We start from the raw sequence: 23,453 nt of genomic DNA on the forward strand, positions 1-23,453 counted from the left end.
AAAAAAAAAGAGGGGCGCCTGGGTGGCGCAGTCGGTTAAGCGTCCGACTTCAGCCAGGTCACGATCTCGCGGTCCGGGAGTTCGAGCCCCGCGTCAGGCTCTGGGCTGATGGCTCAAAGCCTGGAGCCTGTTTCCGATTCTGTGTCTCCCTCTCTCTCTGCCCCTACCCCGTTCATGCTCTGTCTCTCTCTGTCCCAAAAATAAATAAACATTGAAAAAAAAAAAAAAAATTAAAAAAAAAAAAAAAAGAAAGAAACAGAGACAAAATGATGAAACAGAAGAATATGTCTCAAATGAAAGAACAGGACAAAATCACAGCAAGAGAGCTCAATAAAATGGAGATAAAAAAAAATGCCTAATAAAGAATTTAAAGTAATGATAATAAAGACATTCACTGGACTTGAGGAAAAGGTGGAGGACATCAGTGAGACCCTTAAAAAGAGCCAGAGATGAAGAATAAAATAAATGAAATTAAAATTAAAAATAGAGTACACAGAATAAATAGTAAGCTACAGGAAGCAGAAAAGTGATTCAGTGACTGAGAGTACAAAGTAATGGAAAGTAATCAAGTGACCAGGGGTGAGAAAAAAAATTATACAAATTGAAAACAGACTAAAAGAACTCAGGGACTCCATCAAGTGTAACATAATGCAAATATTAGAGAGACCCCAGAAGAAGAAAGAAAGAGAAAAAATGAGGCAGAAAATTTAATTGAAGAAATAACTGCTAAAAACTTTCCTAATCTGGTGAAGTAAAAAGATATCTAGATCCAGGAGGCACAAAGATTCCTACAACAAAATCAAGCCAGGAAAGTCCACACCAAGGTACATAGTAACTAAAACAGCAAAAAGTAATGATAAAGACAGAATTTGAAAAGCAGCAAGAGAAAAGAAGATCGTTGTATCCATACAACTATCAGCAGATTTTTCAGCAGAAACTTTGCAGGTCAGAAGGGAATGGCATGATATATGCACAGTGCTGAAAGGAAAAATCTGCAGCCAAGAATACTCTACACAGCAAGGCTATTATTCAGAATAGGAGGGGGGGAAAAAAGTTTCCTAGACAAATAAAAGCTAAAGGAATACATAACCATTAAACCAGCCCTGCAAGAAACATTAAATGGAACTAAGTGGGAAGAAAAGACCATAAGTAAGGTAAGAAAAGTAGGAAGCACAAAAGCAGTAAAAATTAGCATGTCTATAAAAGTCAAGGGATTCACAAAATAAAAGGATGTAAAGTATGACACCATATACCTAAAACATGGGGCAAGATAAGTAGAGAATAGATTCAGATTTAAACGACTATCAATTTAATATAGACTGCTATATGCAGAAGACATTATATACAAAACTAATGGTAACCACAAATCAAAAACCAGTGACATGCAAAAAATAAAAACAAAGGTGTCCAAATGTATCACTAAAGAAAGACAGAAAACTGTGAGAAGAGAGCAAGAAAAGATCAGAGAATTATAAAAACAACAGCAAAATAAGTAACAAAATGGCAATAATACATACCTAGCTATAATTACTTTGAAAGCAAATGGACTAAACATTCAAATCAAAAGACACAGGATGACACGATGGCAAGGCTAAAGAAACAAGAGCCATCCATATGCTGACTACAAGAGAGTCACTTCAGACCTAAAGAGACATGCAGATAGAATGTGAGAGAATGAAGAAACATTTATCATGCAAATGGATGTCAACAGAAAGCCTAGGTAGCAATACTTACATAGGACAAAACAGACTTTAAAACAAAGACTGTAACACAAGACAAAGAACACTATATAATTAGTAAGAGGACAATCCAACAAGAAGACAGAACAAATATAGGGGCACCTGGGTGGCTCAGTCGGTTGAGCATCCGACTTTGGCTCAGGTTATGATCTCACAGTTCGTGGGTTCAAGCCCACATCAGGCTCTGTGCTGACCACTGGCTCAGAGCCTGGAGCCTGCTTCAGATTTTGTGTCTCCCTCTCTCTCTGCCCCTCCCCTGCTCATGCTTTGTCTCACTCTGTATCTCAAAAATAAATAAATGTAAAGAAAAGAAATTTTTTTTTAAAAGATAGAATATAAATATTTATGCATTCAACATGGAGTACATAAAACAGTTAATAACAAACATATAGGAAACAATCAATAGTGATACAATAGTAGGGGACTTGAATACCCCACTTACATAAATTGACCCATATCAAAAGAGAAAATCAACAAGAAAACAGGGGCCTTGAATGACATACTGGTCAGATGGATTTAACACATATATTCAAAATATTCCATCCAAAAACAGCAGAATACACATTTCTTTCAAGTGCACACAGAACACTGTCCCAAATAGATCACATAGGTCACAATACAAGTCTCAACAAATTAAAAAAGATCAAAGTCATACCATGCATCTTTTCAGACAGTAACACAATGAAACTAAAAATCAACCACAAGAAAAAATCTAGAAAGAGCACAAATATAAGGAGATTAAATAACATGCTACTAAACAATGACTGTAAATCAAAGAAGAAATCAAAGAAGAAAGCAAAAAATGCATGGAGACAAACGACAATAAAAACACAATGGTCTGAGGACCTGGGTGGCTCAGTCGGTTGAGTGTCTGACTTCAACTCAGGTCATAATCTCACAGTTAAATCTGAGTCCCACAATGGGCTCACTGCTGTCAGCACAGAGCCCCCTTCAGATCCTCTGTCCCCCTCTCTCCCTTTCTGTCCCTCCCTCACTTGGGCTCTTCCAAAAATAAGTAAACATTTAAAAAAAAAAAACAAAACAAAAACACAAAGGTCCAAAATCTTTGGAATGCATCAAAAGGGGTTCTAGGAGGGAAGATTATAGCAATACATGCCTACCTCAAGAAAAAAGAAAAATCTCAAATAAACAACTTAATCTTATACCTAAGGAGCTAGAAAAAGAAAAACAAATAAAACCCCAAACGAGAAATCATAAAGACGAGAGCAGAAAGAAATGATACAGAAACTAAAAATGAATACGTAAATGAACAAGCAAATCAATGAAACCAAAAGAGGGCTCTTTGAAAAGATCAACAAAGTTGATAAGCCTCTAGCCAGACTCATCAAAAAACAAGACAGTACTCAAAGAAAAAAAAAATCACAAATGAAAGAGGATAAATAGCAATCAACACCACAGAAATACAAAGGACAGTAAGAGAATATTATGAAACAAACTGGACAAACTGGAAGTCATGGATAAGTTCCTAGAAACATGTAACATACCAAAACTGAAGCAGGAGGAAATACAAAACCTGAATAGACCAATTACCAACAATGAGGTTGAATGAGTAATCAAAAAACTCCCACCAAACAAAAGTCCATGACTAAACAGATTCACAGATGAATTCTACCAAACATTTAAGAGTTAATACCTATTATTTTCAAAGTTCTCCAAAACATAAAAGAGAAAGAAAAACTTCCATTTTCATTCTATGAGGCCAGCATTACCATGATAGCAAAACCACATAAAGACATCAAGAGAAATACAGGCCAGTATCTCTTAAGACCACTGACAAAGTATCCAACTGAATCCAACAATACATTTAAAAAAAATCAATTCCTACAATCAAGGAGGATTTATTCCTGGGATGCAAGGGTAGTTCAATGTTCACAAGTAAATCAATTTGATACATCATATCAATACAAAAAAGATAAAAAACATATGATCATTTCAATAGATGCAGAAAAAGCATGTGAAAAAGGACAACATCCATTCATGATAAAAATCCTCAACAAAGTAGGTTTCAAGGAAACATACCTCAACATAATAAAAGCTTTACATGAAAAACACAGCTAACATTATACTTAATGGGGAAAAACAGCTTTCCCCTAAAGTCAGGAACAAGTCAAGGATGTCCAATCTCACCATGTTTATTCAACATAGCACTAGAAGCCCTAGCCACAGCAATCAGACAACAAAAAGAAATAAAAGGCATGCAAATTGGTAACTTTCGCTATTTGCAGATGACATGATACCATATAAAGAAAACCCAAAAGACTCAACCAAAAAACTACTAGAACTGAAAAATGAATTCAGTAAGGTCAGAGGATATAAAATCAATGTGCACAAATCTATTGCACGTCTATAACACTAATAATTAAACAGCATAAAGAGAAATTAATAAAATAATCCCATTCACAACTGCACCAAAAATAGTAAGATACCTAGAAATAAATCTCACCAAAGAGGTGAGAGACATGTACTTTGAAAATTATAAAATACTGATGAAAGAAATTGAAGACAACATGAATGGAAAATAAGAAGGCATTCCATGCTCACTGATTGGAAGAACAAATATTGTTAAAATGTCTGTACTAGCTACCCAAAGCAATCTACAGATTTTTTTTAATTTTTTTTTAAATTTATTTATTTTTGAGAGAGAAAGAGCATGAATAGGGGAGGGGCAGAGAGAGAGGGAGACACAGAATTTGAAGCAGGCTCCAGGTTCTGAGCTGTCAGTACAGAGCCTGACACTGGGCTCAAACCGACAAGTGGTGAGATCATGACCTGAGCCGAAATTGACACTCAACTGACTGAGCCACCAGGAGCCCCAGCAATCTACAGATTTAAAGCAACCCCTATCGAAATACCAACAGCATTTTTCACAAAACTAGAATAAACAATCCTAAAATTTGTATGAAATCATAGAAGACTCAAAGAGCCAAAACAACTTTGAAAAGGAAAACAAAGCTGGAGGCATCACAATTTCGGACTTCAAGTTATATTGCAAAGCTATAGTCATCAAAAGAATATGGTACTGGCACAAAAACAGCCACATAAATCACTGGAACAGAATATAAACCTCAGAAATAAACCCACAATTATATGGTCAATTAATCTTTGACAAAGCAGGGAAGAATATCCAGTGAAAAGAGACAATCTTTTCAACAAATGGTGTTGAGAAAACTAGACAGCAACGTGCAAAAGAATGAAACTGGACCACTTTCTTACATCACACACAAAAATAATCTCAAAATAGATAAAGGTCTAAATATGAGACCTGAAACCATAAAAATCCTCTAAGAGAGCATAGGCAGTACTGTGTCAGACATCAGCCATAGCAACATCTTTCTAGATGTATCTCCTGAGGCAAGGGAAACAAAAGAAAAATAAACCATTGTGACTACACCAAAATAAAAAGCTTCTGCATATTGAAAGAAACAACCAACAAAACTAAAAGACAACCTACAGAATGGGAGAAGATATTTGCAAAGGACATAGCAATAAAAGGTTTGTATCCAAAATATATAAAGAACTTCTACAACTCAACACAAAAAAACACCCACAAATAATCCAATTAAAAATGGGCAGAAGACATGAACAGACATTTCTGCAAAGAAGACATCCAGATGGCAAACATACATATGAAAAGATGTTCGACATCACTAATCATCAGGGAAATGGAAATCAAAACCACACTGAGCTATCACTCCTGTCAGAATGGCTAAAATCAACAACACAAGACACACACATGTTGAGGAGGATGTGGAGAAAAAGGAACCCTCTTGCATTGATGGTAGAAATGCAAACTGGTGCAGCCCCTGTGGAAAACAGTATGGAGGTTCCTCAAAAAAATTAAAAATAGAAGGGCTCCTGAGTGGCTCAGTCAGTTAAGTATCTGACTTCGGCTCAGGTCATGATCTCATGGTCCATGAGTTCAAGCCCCATGTCGGGCTCTGTGCTGACAGCTCAGAGCCTGGCGCCTGCTTCAGATTCTGTGTCTCCCTAGCTCTCTGCCCCTCCACTGCTCAAGCTCTGGTGTCTCCCTCTCTCTCTCAAAAACAAACATTAAAAAAATTTTTTTTTAATTAAAAGTAGAATGATCCACTATGGATCCACTAATTGCACTACTGGGTATTTACCCAAAGAATACAAAAACACCAAGTTGAAGGATACATACACCCCGATGTTTATTGCAGCATTATTTACAATAGCCAAACTATAGGAAGCAGTCCAAAGGTCCGTCATTTGATGAATGAATAATGATTCAGTATATGTATGTGTACACACACACACACACACACACACACACACACACACACAGTGGAGTATTATTCAGCCATAAAAAAGAATATAATTTTGCCATTTGCAACAACATGGATGGATCTAGAGAGTAAATGCTATGTGAAACAAGCCAGTCAAAGAAAGACAAATAACAAATGATTTCACTCATATATAAAATTTAAGAAACAAAACAAATGAACAAAGGAAGAAAAAAAAGGGGAAGAGACGCAAACCAAAAATCGACTCTCAACTGTAGAGAACAAACAGACAATTACTGGTAGGGATGTGTGGAGATGGGTGAAATAGGTGAAAAGGATTAAGAGTACACTTACCTTGATGAGCACTGAGTAATGTATGGAATTGCTAAATCATTATATTGTACACCTGATACTAATATAACAGTATGTTAACCATACTGAATTAAAAATTTTTAAATAAATTTTTAAAAAGAAACTATGAATATGATTTTAATATAAAAATCTGCGGGCAAAAAAATTAAAAATAAAAAAACAGATAATTTCAACTCATAACTAGAAATGCAAAAATACTAAATAAAATCCTAGCAAACTGATGTAAAGTATTTGCTTAAAGAATAGCACAGTGTATTTAAGTTTATCACAGAAATACAACATGGTTTAATATTTTAAAATGTAGGGGTGCCTAGGTGGCTCAGTCAGTTAAGAATCTGACTTCGGCTCAGGTCATGATCTCATGGTTCCTGAGTTCAAGCCCCGCATCAGGCTCTGCGCTGACAGTGAGGAGCCCGCTTGGGATTCTCTCTCCTCTCTCTGCATCTCCCCAACTCATGCTGGCATTCTCTCTCTCTCTCTCGAAATAAAATAAAACTTAAAAAGATATTTTAAAATGTATTAATGATACCAACAGGCAAAAGGTCTAAGATCACCTCATTATAAGCTAAAAATCATTTAATAAGGTATAGTCTTCTTAAAAAATAGCAAAATAAATAGAAGATCTTTATTTTTTAATATTGATTTTAATACTGACTGTAAACCTAGAGTCAATATTTTTGAAAAATGAGAATAAAACAAGTATGCCAACTATCACCATTATTTTATAATATTGTTCCAGAAACACTGGCAAATGCAATAAGAAGTTAGAATTGATAAATGATAATCAGATCCTTAGAATTAGGTGTTGGCTAGATATAAGAGAAATGTACTAAAATCAACAGCTTCCCTATACATCAGGAATGACAAGTTGTATTTATTAACAGAACATCCAGTTAACCACAGCAACAAAAGAATCAAATGCCTAGAAAAATCTAATAGTTAAGTGCATGCATAAATGCAGATACATATAAAATAGATGAAAAACTTTACTAAGATGTGTAACAGAAGGCTCAAATAAATGGAAAAACATACTGTTTCTCAATGAAAAACCAAATTCCACTATAATCCACACCCTTACCCAATTTTAATCACAACCCTAGTAAGATATTTCTTAACTTATCAGACTTCACGTGAAGGAAGAAGCTGATGAAAAGAGTGAATTCTCTCCCTCCCCTCCCACCCCCAACACTGCTCACTGTCACTACCTCAGCTCAGACTCACCTCTCCAGGTTATTGGACACACCTCTTCACTGAGGTCCTGGCCCATGTGCAGGAAGAACTTTCCAATGTAGCATTTGAACCCTGTGGCACACTATGCCTCTGTCTGCCTCTGCCACCTTCTCCAGCCTCTTACCATTGTCCCTTTAATACCAGTCTTACCGTCACTAATCGAAGCTCCTAGAACTGAACAGACAAGCAGTCTTGGCCGTACCACCCACCATCTCTTTCTGAAAAGCCCATCCCCCTATTCTTCAAAATTCAGTAGAAGTGCTCCTTCCCCTAAAAAGTCTTTCATGACTTCCTCTAGTCTCACTTACAGTCCCTACTCTAGGTTTTCACACAATCTTGTGCACTGGCCTATGAAGGTATGTGTCACATGGCTCTGTAATCAGTTTACTCCACTAGAACAGAAAGAGCAGATAACCAACTGGGGGATGAGGAAGTAAAGGAGCAGGGCAAGAGTAGGAGAAAACCTAACAGGATGTCACTGAAGAACCAGGAAATGAAGGCATCTAAGTAAAACAGACTACTTGAACCTTGAGGGAATGAAGAAGACTGCCAAAATGTTACGGAGCTGAAGACTGCCATTTAGAAACACAGATGAAGCAGAAAGACCCTACCCACCTACAACTTCGAGCAAAGAACTAAGCCATAAAAAGCAAAGGACAAACAACAGCCTTTGCCCTTTCCAGTTCCAAACCTTCTTCCTAGTCCTGGTTATTGAGAGAAAAGTTTCATTCCATGTAAAAGAGATACAAGCAAACTGATGGTTGGGGAGTGGGACACACAGGCTGCCAGTTATGGAACGAGTAAGTCACGGGAACATGGGAAACAGCACAGGGAATACAGTCAGTGGCACTGCAGTAGCACTATATGGTGACAGATGGCAGCTAGACTTGTGGCGAGCGTAGTGTAATATGCAAACTAGTTGAATCCGTATGTTGTACGCCCGAAACTAAAGTAACGTGGTATGTCAACTATTCCTCAAAAAAAAAAAAAAAAAAAGAGTAAAAGAGATAATGAGCAGAGAAAATAAAAGTAATATACTTGTGAGTGATGGATCACTGAATTGCACTCCTGAAACCAATATTGCACAGTATGTTAATTAACTAAAATTTAAATTAAAAAAAAACAACAGAAAGTATTATGCTTGCCAACTCAGATTCCAGAGTCTGAGATATTAATGGCTTATAAGGTGGCATTAAGGAGCCATCTTACCAGACAAGAGCTTCAGGAGAAAGGGGGAAAAAAAAAAAAAAAAGAGTACTAAGAAGCCCATACAGTTCCCATGCCCCTCCCCATGCTCCTCTTAAATGGAGGAAGTCAAGGAATGAATTTCATCTATAGTCACTTGTCAGTACTTAATTCAAAAAGACAATATATAGAACTCTGGCAGAAAAACAGATCTTAAAAACACCAAGGCTATAGGAATTACTTTGGAAAGCCATGAACCCACAAAAGGTAACATGCTATGGATTATGGATGCCCAGTGGACAAGAGACTAACAATTCTGCCTGGGGAGCACGTAGGAAACCAGTTCTACCACCCTAGCAAAGGTGCAGCTTATGGAAACATGGCTTTAGACTTTCACTCCACACTTATAGTGAATTAGGGAGCAGAGGGAAGCAATTCCTGTTGTCATCTCATAGGACCCTTTTTCAAAAGAGAGGAAAAAATATACCATCTTTTCATGCATTCAAATACTTACTAACTTGCACCACAAATGAATGTCTGGAAGTTTTGAAAAACATTAAGAGGTGCCAATGAAGGGTTTTAAGCTAGTAAGTGATTTTGCCAGACTTGTGTTAGTTAGTTAGTTAGTTAGTTAGTTATTTTTTGAAGTTCTTGGGTTGCAGTAATGGGGAATGAACAAAAGAAAAGCCATCTGAAAAGAAGGAGACCAGTTAGGAAACGGGTGAAGTCAATTAGGTGAACAACCACTACTAGGAAATACAGCAGCGAAAAACACAGCAAATACTTAAGGATGATGACCACCAACCAGTCTGGAAAAAAAGGAATAACAATATTTAGAAACAGCTATCACACTCTTAAACCCTAGATTCAATCTACTGATGCATTCTCTCCACGGTCCCCTAACCGTCCTCTACCTAATGTTATTCCCAGCCTTTCCCCAAATAAATCCTTCTTCCCCACTATCCTAACTATATCAACCAGCTGTCCAATTCAGTGGCCACTTGGCACATGTGGCTATTCAATTAAAATAAAATACATTTCCAAATTTAGTTCCTCAGTAGCAACAGCCACATTTTAAGTCTTCAACAGCAGCAGATGGCTAGTGGCTACTGAGTGCTCAGCACAGATATACAGCATTTCCATCAATACAGAAAGATCTACTGGATGGTGCTGGGCTACAGATATACCTAAATCTGCCACTTCGCTAGGTAAGCCTATTTAAAAACAACATATTTATCTTAGGGGCACCTGTGAAGGCAGACTAGGCTCACTGTCTCATGCCCACACCTTGTATATTAATAAGCTTCACAGTATAGTGAAGAATCATGGTGTACAAACCACAAGACAGGCCCTGTGTTTTGGCTCATTAATCCTCCCTATACTCTGAAAAAAACAGAAAAGCAGCAGGCATCACCCATATTTTATAGGTGAGGACACCAAGGCACAGAAATTAACCTGCCTGAGGCTATAAAGTCAATAATGGAGTCACAAATAAAAGCTGAATTCCCTAACGCCCTGACCAGTGCTCCATTCATTAAAGTAGTCATGGCTGATTTAAGAACCCACGGATGGAAACTATTCAGTTTCACCTGATCCAAGTAACCATTTGCTTTATCAAATGGCTGGCTATCCCCCCAGGAGGGTCATATCTGTTAGGTCCATGTGTATATATATATGTAATGTGTGTGTGTGTGTGTGTGTGTGTGCACGCACGCGCATGAGCACACACACTCACAAACCAGAAAAATAAAAATACATAAAAATATGTACCCCTTGAGTTTGCCCCAACTATCTCATCACATGTGATAGACATAAAGGATATTAGACACACTTACCAAAACTAACAGCACCAAGATATGGTACATTCCTGCATTATTTATTAATTTTTCAATTATGCTATAAAAAAATTACAACCTAGAAGTTCTGCATTTTGTAATTCTTATTTGCCTCTGTAACCACAGTAAGCCTGATTTTCAGGTGCTCTTTCTAAACCTATTGAAGCAACGGGGACATGAAGAGGCAATTCTTCTATTTCCATTTCAACTACCTCATTAACTGAAAAGAATAAAATAATATATAGGGAGACATGAACCAAGTTATATAGATTAAAGATATAAAATCCACATATGGCAATTGCTTGTGACACTGTTGACAATAGCGATTTTAAAATGCAGCCGCCAGCATTCACTAATGCATCTCTGTGCCCTGACACTGCAAAACAATTTACCCACAGCTTCATTTGAATGATGTGAAAAATCTAAAAAATAACTCAATAGCACTTGCCCAACATCAGAATTCTTACATATTTTACCTAAATATGCAGGAAAATCATAACAAAATAGAATATTTAAAACAAATTCTGAAATACTGGGAAGCATACAAAACAGTTATTTCTGTGCTTCTAATTCTTTTCTTATTAATAAGTATGACTCAATCTACAGACTCTAAGTAAGTGAATTTGTCCAAAATTAACTTGGCAATTGTTTCTGAATTAAAGGAGCAAATCTCCCTCAAATATGTAAGTATCACAAAGGAAAAGAGCATGAGTGCTGATTTTAAATACAGAATATAATGGTCATGTCTAACCTCAGTTGTGAAAGACAAGAAAGACAGCCACCAACTTCGGTATTCAAGTCCTTGCTTCCTCACAGCCTTCACTCAAGAACACAAGTCAACTAAAAACCAGGTTTTAAGTTGAACAACTTACACGGCGTTCCTGGAGGCTCCGTAAGAAAGTAAGAGCTTGACTATATCCATGTGCCCATTCTTGGCAGCGTCATGAAGTGGTGAATCATTCTGATACCCAGTGGAGTTCACCAACGCCTTGTGCTGTAGCAACAATTCCACCACCTTCAGGTGCCCATGGTTGCAGGCTTCGTGCTGATTAAATAAGAAGTGAAAAAAGTGATGAGGAAGAATAATGCATCATATCATAATAAAATTGCACTTTAGAAAAATAAATGTGAACTTCAGTCAGTAAATTGGTCTAACCTAAATATTCATACAGACCGTTAAGTGTCGGCCCGGAGTAAAAGCCCTATTACCAATCTTAGTGATGACATACATGATGATCAAGATGTATGCAATTCATGGAAAAAGATGGTATTTATTTGAGACTTCAGTCAACTGCTCATTTTTTAAGAAGAAAATGTAGCTATAAACCAACTCTAGCTCCTCAACTGTTCCACAGTAAAAAATTAAAAACAAGAAACTTAGAAAGTATTTAACAACTAGATCATGCATAAAAGGTGAAATTCTCCAAGGCTGAATAGAATCTACTAAATCAGGTACCTAGCCATACCCTAAGTGGTGCACCCGCATGTATACATAACCACCCCACAAAGTGAGTATCCTGGAGAAGAGTATTTACAAGACAAGACTATTTGCTGAAGCTACAGATTACTGTATGGCTGGTGTCGATGATAACACAAATAACATAGAGTAAAAAGAGCTTACTGACATTAACAGGGCATTCATTCAAGGCATTCAAAGATGCCTCGTGTGCAAATCTTTCCTTATGTCTAATGAACTGTTAAAAATGCCACTATACTATATTCTAATAAACCACTGACATACTGTGCTTTTTAAGAACATCTATTCAATTCATAATGGGCAATACCCCACCAAATATCTGTAGGTCTATTTCCAGGAGAAAATAACAGAAATTAGACATCAGGTGTTCGAATAAATCACTCACCAATCTTTTTTACAACTTGCCTTACTGGCTTTAAAAAAAAAAAAAAAAAAAAAAAAAAAAAAAAAAAATTGACCTTTCTTTGAAAAGGTTAACTAGCCTGCAGAGTCAAAAACAACAAAGTGACTCTGATCCAGACTAAACCCTCCCAGCTTAAAAATTTGGCAAGGAGAAGTCATTCTCTACAACTTTAAACCTTTTTTACACCTGGTTTAATAAGACTCTCAATTTTATGATAAATTTCCAGCTTACAGGGTAAGGGCTTCTACCTCCTCTGTTGACACTTCTATAGCTGTCTTCAAATTGCATGCAATTAGCTCACACAGCACTTGTTCCCATGTATTCGTGCTATTCGTTTTCCAGACTATACTCCACATTGCAGTTTTAGTAATAATAAGCAGATTTTTAAAAACGTTCACTGTAAGCAAAGATTTCTACTGCCTCTATATATTTGCGATTGGGTAGGGTATAAATGAGGCTACAATAGATCTTCAGTAAGAATCACTGCCTTATGATATAATCCTATACCCAGTCCCTCTGACCTCTCTTTGTTCCAAGAAATCTGGTTCCAATAATTTGGAATGTGGCAAAATGAGGCCTGATGTTGGCTCCAATAGTTACCTCCATGTTATTAGCTACATTCAGCAATGTGGTGTAACTGGATTCCTAAATCTAAAGGTAGTCAGTGAAAAGGCAGCCAATTTCTTCCCTGTCACAATTGAAAAGCTAGATGAAAAGTAATCATTTTCTCTTGCTTAGTGAAATGTATGTTCTTCAGATTAAAAAGAGAGTGTATAGACAACTGCATACAGTATAATAACTATAAGACATAAAACGAGAATGAAAAAACAAATAGAAAACTACCAATGGTGTCCATCCAGCATGGTCTTTAACATTTGGGTCACTTCCATTTTGTAAGAGGTATTCCACAGAAGGTAGGTCGCCCTAATAGAATGAAAAAATAAAAAGAAATTAAAAATCATCAATAAAAAAAGAAGATATTGAGATTTGAGTTCTGTTTTATTTTTAAAATTTTGTCTTCTTAAAGATAGAATCAAATTTAAATCTCTTCTCTAATGCCTACTGCTCATGAGTAATAAATAATAAGTCATGTATAGATGAACTGTTCTAAGGTACCAAGAAGTCATGAAGTCATATGGTCCATCCTTGAATATCAAGTTCAAAATCTCTAAGATTAGCAACCCTTATCAAAAGTCATTTCAAAATACCAAATAAAGGGCACTAACCAAAAATCAACGGATGATAATGAAGTATTTAAACTCATCACTTCATTTGTGAAAAACATCCTTTTTGAGCATGCATTAAAATGATTTCCAAGTACTGTTTAAAACAAAATCAAGGTCAAGAAGGCCACTCAGTTGAAACTTCCAAATTGTTTTTTTATCGACAGTTACTCCATTTATCCTTAATACATTAATTTAGTTTATATTCGCCTTATTTGCTATAAGATATTTTTCTAGGTAAAAGCAAGGCTATTTTCTCCAAATATTACTGACAGAGTTTACTCTGAAAAAGGCTGAATAAATAAATTACATATGGCAAATGGGGCACCTGGGTGGCTCAGTCGGTTAAGTGTCCAAGTCTTGGTTTCCGCTCAGGTCATGATCTCGCAAGCCCCGCATCAGGCTCTGCGCTGACAGGGAGGAGCCTGCTCAGGATTCTCTCTCTCCCCCGCCCCCTCTCTGCCCCTCTCCTTTTTGTGCTCTCTCTCGAAATAAACTTTAAAAAAATTTTTTTTTAAAAATTACATATAGCAAAAGTTACCTATGACACATAGGTGTTCAACTGGTTTTGTGAAGAGCTTCTTTAGGGAGAAGGAAATCTCTCCTCTCTCACCCCCATCCTCAATATTCTAAAATGAGTTTTTCCCCTATTGGTTTGATTATATGCAGAAGTCACTAAGTCTCCTAAAAACACTAACATTTGCTTTTATTTGATTGTTTTGGGCTGCTGCCTCTCAAGCACAACAAATCTTAAGATGGTAGCTTACTTAGTTTTCTAAAAAATAAAAATAAAAATAAATAATCCATTTGCTTGGGCACCTTGGTGGCTCAGTTAAGCATTATGACTTGATCCAGCCAGGATCAAGTCATGATCCCAGGGTTGTGGGATAGAGTCCCATGTTGAGTTCTGCACCGACAGCACAGAGCCTGCCTGGGATTTTTTCTCACCTTCTCTCTCTCTGCTCCTCCCACCACACATGCTCTCTCTCTCTCTCTCAAAATAAACTAAGAGAAAATCCATTTGCAACATACTTTTTTAAGTTCCTAAATTACCAAAATGACCCTAAATATTTAATGGATCTAAAAAATAAACATTATATATGTTTCAAATCAATTGTCCCAGTTCCAATAAAAACATATTTTCCCACAGTTTCTTAGGGGTGCAAATTCTATATTAGTAGTACAAATTACCATTTATTTAGCAACCTTTGCTCTATATTTAAGTCCATTCCCAATGAAACTAGGAATGTCTGTCAAGATACTTGAATTTTTTTAAACAATCCCATGATTATTGGGGCAGATGAACTGCCAGAACCACACACACTTCCAACCTTCAACATGAAAGTATCCACACACAAAACTACACAAAAAGCCTTCTGAAAGATTTCCCCATTCTAATTCTACATAGTAATCACAAAAACATATTAACCTAACAAAGCCCATAAATATAAATACAACTGTGGAATGAAAAGTCACATGAGGACACTCACATAGAAACAGAGACATTTAGAAACTAAAAGCAGATTCTCTTGGAAAGATGCTACACAGTGGTATTTTTCTTTCTTGTAACCTTGTCAAACTATCAAAGGGTCTTCTATTACAAAGCACCCCTAGACTTCCCCGGAACATATAGCCCATTTGCAAACTGCTTGTTTTTCATACTCAATATGCTTTCTCTTCCCTAGTACTTAAGTTTGTCACATTTTCATTGTTCTACTTTATGTAAATTTAATGTCATGCACATAAATAAAATTATGAAAATTAGACAGAGTTCACAGTAACGGAGTAAGCTTGAACCAATATGGAGTTTCTGGGAAATAAATGAACTTTTGCTTCTAATTTTTTTAAATTACTTTCTTCACTACAAAAATATTTTCTGAGTAATAAGAACTCACTTTCAGACTCTCCACAACTTAAAAGAGTAACTGAGAGTTTCTTAAACCACAGCAAGAAAAAAAAAAAAAAATCATCCAAGAAAAGTATTTACCAAGGCTTACAAGAAATTTTAAATGGATTTGGTATTTTCAAGTAATACCTTAAAGGCTGAAAACAAACGAAACGTGTGTGCCACAATGAATTTTCTAATTGCTAACCTTTCATTCAAAAACAGATTCTTCACACATCCGTTCATATTACAGCAATATAAATTAACTTTCCAACACACACACATTTTTTTCCTTACTATAAAGGTTAGCTCTTCTAAAATACAATTAAGAATAAATATCTTGATAAAAAAGGTACAGGGCATTACAATGACGATGACTTATCCCAAATGGTTAAGCTTTTCCACATATGTGAACTAATCAGTTACCTAGAACTTTTCCTTTGGCAAGTAGATATTGTTTAAATTTTTTTTTTTTTTGTCATCCAGAATGAAGCTCTAAAATATATTAAACATTTCCCTAGCTTTTCAAGAGTTTACTGAATAAAATAACTTCACAGAAGCTTCTGACAACCTAGTCTGTGTAATGTTAAGCTACTGGTATTAAGGAGGTTCAGTATTATAAAGGTGGTGGTTGACAGAGGGAAAAATGGATACTGCCTCCAAGAGATGTTCTAGAAATTACAATCTTGAAAATATCATAGATGCCAGTTTGCTCAGGAGTCCTCTGCAACTTTCTCAGGAAGCTGGTATGAAGGACGAGCAGTAAACGGGGTTCACACAATGTGACTGCCTAAAAATACGATGAATGACAAAGTCAGACCCTGAAGGAGACTCTTCACAAGGGATGTTCTTTCCACCCAGGAGATCCTCATCACCTTTGCTATGTTAAGTGTATCATGCCTTATAAGTTGCCTGAAAAATATGATTCGTTCTCTCTGCATCAAAAATATATCATGACATGCCAACGTCAAGCCTTCTATATCATGATACATGCAATGCTGTGGCATGAATTATGAGCAATCATTACCATTTGAAGAATCTGTGTTAGAAATCTGAGGCTAATTCCAGCAACCACAAATCCTACATGATAAAATAACAAATCAAAATTTTCTTTATGTCTAGAGAAATATCAAATACTAAGTTTTCAAAAATTAAATCAAAAGAATAAATGAGTGTTTATCTTAGTTTCTACCTAGGCACAGTAACACTTTCTCATAAAATCTCTCATTTATAACAAAATGTTCTCAGTAGCATTTTAACCATAGGTGACATCCACATTCAAATAGAAACACGGGCAATAAAAAGAGCCAACTGAATCACAAATTTGTTCTGGTTACATGAGAATACACACAATATCCCAGACATCATATTAATGAATATTCTGCTTGAAATTCTGCAGTATAATAAAATGAAAGTATAAATAAGGAATTCAAGAAGAATCCTGTAGGGTCTGTATGGTTTGTATTCATACAGGGCTGAATGTCCAAAAAGTAGAATGGCTCACCTGTAAATCCAGGATCCTGAGGGAAAAAAGGATTTGAGAACTGACAGTACAAACAGTATCTGCCGGTGACATAGTAGTGGTCTAACATCCAGCAGCCTGAATTTAGGCAGTCTGGATATTTACCAAGACCCTTCTATTGCCAGGTATGGAGGTTATCAGGGTAAATAAGGTAAGGGATGCTCTACATTAACCCAGAAGTCGACTTCTAGGAATTTATCCTAAAAATACACCTGGTCACATATGAAACAAAGATTCCTTGCCACAGCACTGTTTATAAAAGCAAAAGAATGGAAACAAACAGACATCCATTAGTAAGGACTAGTCAAATAATAAAAATGTACAGAAGGCAATGCTACTATAAAAACATACAGAAAGCTGTGTACCAATATGGAATAGACTTGCTTATATTTACATAAAGAAATTCACAAAGGACACACTAGTAAGGTGGTTAAGCAAAAAGGGCTTGTCAGTAATAGTGCAGCTAGGGGTAGAAACAGGAGTGAGGTTTTCTACTATAAATACTTTTATTCGTATTTTTGAAACCTGCAGTTATTACTCATTTTGAAATTAAATTTTAAATGAAGAATATATTCTGGATAACCACAGAAAGCTAAATGAATATAAATGCAAACAAAATAATGTCACCATAGAGGAGAAACTAACTCTAGGAATCCTGAGAAAGACTTATTAAGAAGGTAGGATGTAAACTGGATTTTTAAGGTTACATACAAAGAGCCAGGAAGAAAAAGGGAAGCATGTAGAGGAAAGAATATAAATCAGAGAAAAGAACACATGCAAAGTATTGGTAGCATTAATGAACGTACTGAATAGCTCATAAGGCTAAATAAAGTTCAGTGTGACAGGAGAATGGGGTTCAGATCATGACTGAGTGGAAAATTTGCTCATTTATTCATCAAATTCATCTGCTATGTTCTAGGCAATGTTCTAGATCCTGGAGATCTAACAGTGAAGAAACAGAATTCTTGCTCTCATTCTAAAGAGAGAAGCAAGAAACTAAGAGATCTATAATAATAATGTCAGGAAATAGAGGGACCCAGGTGGTTCAGTCAGTTAAGTGTCCAATTCTTGATTTTGGCTCAAGTCATGATCCCAGGTCAAGGGACTGAGCCCCACACAGAGTGGAGCCTATCTGGGATTCTGTCTCTCTCCCCCCGCCCCTCTCCCTTACTTGCACTCAAAAAATAAAATAAATCTTAAAAAAATAAAACATGTCAGGAAATAACTGAAAGAAAACAAAACAAGCAGGACTGCTTGGTTAGGTAAGCGAGAAAGTCTCTCTGAAGACGTGGCATTTGAGCAGAAGCCTGAAGGAGGAGGATCATACAGGGTTGTGTAGACCATAGGAAGGACTGTGGATTTTATTTTCAGTGGGCTAGGCTTGGCTGCCTGAAAGGTCATCAAATCTACATTCTGTTCAGCAGCAGTAACTTTTACTTCCCTGTTTCTTGTTCCATTTTTAGTAATTTAACTTCAGAGCCACCTCAAATCTTTTTCTAAAGTAGGTGGACACAAAAAATAAAATAGCAGAATCACAATATTTGGTTTTCTAGTATACATTTGCAGCCGCAAATAAGAAAATTAGAGCAGAAAATGAAATGAATACTACTTATAAAAAGACAAATATACTGACAAATCAACTGTTTTTTCGCACGTATTTGTTCTATGAAAATCAACCTGGGTGGGGGTTTACATTCAACTCATAACATATTTTTAAAAGAGAGCACTCTTATTAAACAGTGATTTAAAAAAAAACAATAGAAATCAATTACCTTGTCTTAAATGTACTGTATCAGAATCTGCCAACTAATGACAATAACAGTATTTGATAAGTGCAAAAGAATCAAATGGGTAACTTTAATGCTGGCAAGAAGACTCTTCCTAGGTAAACTAGTTATACGACAAAACTTGTATGAAGCAATCTTCACTGGAAAAAATTCACAAGACGCATCTTATTTTTCCTGTCTTAAGACTCTTTGTCTTTTTTCCACTGCTGAGGCCAAGGGTAGGCAAACTATGGCCTGTAGACCAGATGCATGATTTTGTATGTCAACTTTTATTGGTTTATATATTGTCTATGGCTGCTTTTGAACTATGGGCAGACATGAATAGTTGTAGAGACTACATGGCCTGGGAAGCTAAAAATATTTGCCCCTTTAAGAAACAGTTTGTCAAACCATGGCCTAGGTCTTAGAGATCTTCATTAGTAAAGATATGGTTAAAAGAAAAATTCTCTACCCATGTAAATGGAATCCTGCCTGGTAGTCTGAAAATAATTCCCAGAAAGGAAAATGTAGAAACTAAAGCAGTCTACATTCTTATATATTAGTCAGAAATGAAAACATCATTATTATGCTAGCTACTTGGGTCTATGAAGCATTTATAGCAATATAAAGTTAAGATTATAATAGCTTATTCGCATATTATTTACATAACAAATAGGACAAAAATATAGTCTGGTTTTTTAAATCAATACTTTGCAAAAAAAAAAAAAAAATATATATATATATATAACAGGGACCAATTGAAAATTCAAGTTGTTCAAAGGATATGTGTACAGAAACCGGCATGTAGTCATGTTGCAGTTTCCCTCCTCACTGGTATCAGATATAGAGTACTCTATATTCATCATTTATTGAAAGATAAAGCAAGGAAAAAAATAAAATTAAAGCCCTAACAGTTGGGGAAGCTCGTTTTTGTGCTTTTCCCTTTCTCCATACAAAAATACAGGAATGTCTGGACTCAATGTCTATTCCATATTCTTCCCAGATGTTGCCTGATGCTCATCAGCCTTATATGCGGGGGCCTCCAATGGGTTCCTTCCAGATCTTCCAAAGATCTCTATCTGTGCAAAACACCCAAGGATCTCCTGGTGAACTTATTAAAAGATCATAAAAGCTATCCTAATTTAGTACTAAGCTCACCTGTATTTGATTCGTATAACACTTGCATGAAATCACAAAGTCTGTAAAGCTGTGGTGCTAACTGCTCCCCTCTATGTGCAGTTCTTGAGTCAGTTCCAAAGGTTAACCCTTGCACGTATACCTCATGCTTGACAAATGGGCTAGTTTCCAAAAAAACTAACACTGCCATAGCCCTAGGGTTGAGGCAGTAACTAAAGAGAGGTAACTTTAATGAACACACTATTAAAAGAAATGTCTGGCTGTGGGATACAGACACGTTCCTTCAGCGTCAACCACGGGAGCCATTTTTGATAATCAAATTTCCAGGTCATTGGAAAAATGTACAGATCACATCTTTCAACCTTGCAAATTCTGGCAGTGCCCACTACAAGTGTCAAACATACAGAAGTCTGTCATCTCCCACACTGTCCCTAGCTCTTTGGCTGGGTAACAATGTGTTGCCAGCAGTAACTTGGCCCCTGTCTATATTCCTAAAGCATGAGAAACTGGTGAAAACTGAACAAAATCATTATGGAATAGAGAAATGAAAGCCCTTGGCAAAGGAGAAGCTGAAATACTGAAATACTGGTTTTCTCTTATAAGATTATGTTCCTCAGGCCCAGGGGCCACCGCTCTGAGGTAGGGACACAGTCCCTACGAATTCTACTTCTCTGGTTCAAAGGAGGTATCACATGAGCAGGTTAATTATCCTAGTAATCTCATGTCACTGTTCACAGGCCCCACAGAAATTGTTTCTTATAGTCGGTCTCATTCTAAAATTGTATTTCACAGCAAGCATCCTACCTTAATTGAAGCAATATGAAGCAAAGTCTCTCCTCTATGATTTCTTTTCACAGCTGTAAGGCTACCGGGAGACAGCTTCATTGCTGAAGGGCTGAACATCATCCGTCTGTAACTTGGACTATTCAGTGTAGAAGGTGGTGTACCTGGTGAAAGGCTCATGGATTCGTCTGATATATTACTGTTTTTCCTCCTTAATGTATCACCAACTTTACGTTTGCTTGGAGGTGGTGAAGAGCAGCCAAGCAGTGGTTTGTTTTCTGAAAGCAGCATTTGCTGCCCACTCGTGCCAGGAATGCTGCTTCTGCATCTCTTAGAAATGGGACTGGACCGTCTGCTGCGACGTCCAGGTCGCCCATTATGACCTGATGGCAAGGGCTGCTTAGATGTAAGATGATTCACACAAGCATTCTTCTCGGGAGTCGCGTCTTCATTCCTGCTCTCTGTTTCTGGAGACTCTATTTGCTCAGCCAATGGTAAAGAGACTTCAGTTAAGCTTCTAGAACACTCCGATTCGGTTACAGAGTCACTTGCTAGTAAGTCTATGTCACCATTTGTCTGAGGACTAGCGATAACAGATGGCTGGCTACAGAAAGACACCAGCTTTTCCTTAAATTCCTCTTTGGAGTCAGGTTCACCATCTTCTTTTTCTGCCTCGAAATTCCATTCTTGGTTGATTTCAGCTAAAGTTTTCTTTTTTTGTTTTTTTCCGGACCTCGTGGAAGCCTTTTTAGCCCTCTCAGGAACACTGGTTGGAGGACTTGTAGAGACAAATTTGTACACTGAGGCCTGCTGAGCGTTCCCATCATCTATCACTTGAGGCTGGGTTTGCACTGAAACTTTAGTCACAACATATCTGACCTTCTTACTTCGAGGACTAAACCACATTTTTATTGAATTCTTCTTATTTTCTGCATCATTGAATACATTTTGCCTAGATGTGTCTTCTTTCAAATCTGATAGAAAAAAGGAAAAGAAATCTGTTACACAAACTTAGTCTCCCCCATCTTGAGCTCCCAAAGGATTTTGTTCATAGTTCTCCTAAGGTGTATCACACTTCATTTGTGTACCTTTCCCTTTTCCTAGGCTATGAACTCCTTGAGAGGAGATATTCACTCATTCAACAAATATTTACAGAATCCTACTTTAATTCCAGACAACATTCTAGGGACTGGAGATACAGCAGAGAACAAAATATGGAACTTCTATTCCACTGAGGATGGGCAGAACATACAAGTAAATTAGTAGAACATACAGCATGCTGGTGACAATAAGAGCCATGGAGAAAAGATATGCCAGATAGATAGATAGACAGGCAGGCAGGCAGATATGGGATTTAATAAGCAGTAGTAAAAAAAATTAACACTTGTTCATTGAGACTTCTGAAAACCAATCAATAACCAACAATTCATTACAACAATAATTCACTACATCAACAAACTAAAGGAAAACCATGTGATTTTGTGAACAGATACAGAAAAAAATGACAAAATCTAACATTCATTTATGACTTTATAAAAAGACCAACTAACAAGGGATAAAAAGGAACTTCTTCAACCTGATGAAGGGCAAAAATACACACAGCTAATATCATGCTAAATGGTAAAATACTGCAACTACCATTTTGTTCCTATTGTCAAGAACAAGGCAAAGATGTCTGTTCTCACCACTCCTAGTCAACATATACTGAAATTCCTAGATAGCACCCCAAGGAACAGATATGAAAGGCACACCAATATAAAACCATCTATTTATAATTAACCTGAATCACTACATAGAATATCTCAAGGAAAATTTTTTTTAAAAAATTAATGAAACTAACAGGTAACTTTAACTTAACAAAGCCTCAGAATACAAGGTCAATATAGCAAGTTCAACTTCAACTATGTTTCTATATATCATATATAACAAAAAAATGCAGAATAAATTAAAAAACATTAGTACCATTTGTAAAAGTACCAAAAAAGTCCATAAAATACTTAACATAAATCTCACAAAATGCATACAAGTTCTGAAAATTATAAAATATTTACGAAAGAAATCCATACAAATGGAAAGACATTCCATGCTCATGAATAATAAGACTCAATCTTGAGACATTGATTCTCCCCAATAGAACTACAGACTGTAATATAATCCAATAAAAATCTTAGTTGTTTTTTTTTGTAAAAATAGACAAGCTGATTCTAAAATTTACATAAGAAAGCAAAGGAGCTATAATATGGAAAGGCACAAGACCTAGAATAGCCAAATCAATAATGAACAAAAACAAAATTGGAGGACTCACACAACATGACTTCAACTTATTTCAAACAAAATGAATCTAGGGGATTGAAGATAGTCACAACTCTTTAGGTGTCATCTCATATAATCTCAAGCTATGTAAACAAGAAACTAATGCGAATGAATGAACTTTAACTACATACTGAAATATACACTTGAGCAAAAGAAGCCAGATACAAAACAATACATAAAACCAGCTGAAACTAATATGATGTGTTAAGTCAAAATACTGACTATCCGATAACTATGGGGAAAGGAGTTAGTGACTAAAAAGGGGCAACAAGAGGCTTCTAGAATAGTGTTTATTCTTCTAGGATACTTGTATTGTTT

General features: G+C 36.3%; 1 protein-coding gene across 3 annotated transcripts in view; it reads right to left on the minus strand.

Moving 5' to 3' along the window:
• The window catches only part of BARD1 (BRCA1 associated RING domain 1), an 83,054-nt gene that overhangs the window by 31,498 nt on the left and 28,103 nt on the right, over positions 1–23,453 (minus strand). For all 3 annotated transcript variants that reach the window (XM_045481136.1, XM_045481138.1, XM_045481137.1), the window contains 3 exons: positions 20,844–21,796; positions 13,350–13,430; positions 11,499–11,671 (listed from right to left, as the gene is read on the minus strand). In XM_045481136.1, the coding sequence (XP_045337092.1) occupies positions 11,499–11,671; positions 13,350–13,430; positions 20,844–21,796 (1,207 nt within the window). The remainder of the gene's footprint in view (positions 1–11,498; positions 11,672–13,349; positions 13,431–20,843; positions 21,797–23,453) is intronic.

This window comes from Leopardus geoffroyi, chromosome C1, assembly GCF_018350155.1.
Source record: "Leopardus geoffroyi isolate Oge1 chromosome C1, O.geoffroyi_Oge1_pat1.0, whole genome shotgun sequence".
Lineage (NCBI taxonomy): Eukaryota > Metazoa > Chordata > Mammalia > Carnivora > Felidae > Leopardus > Leopardus geoffroyi.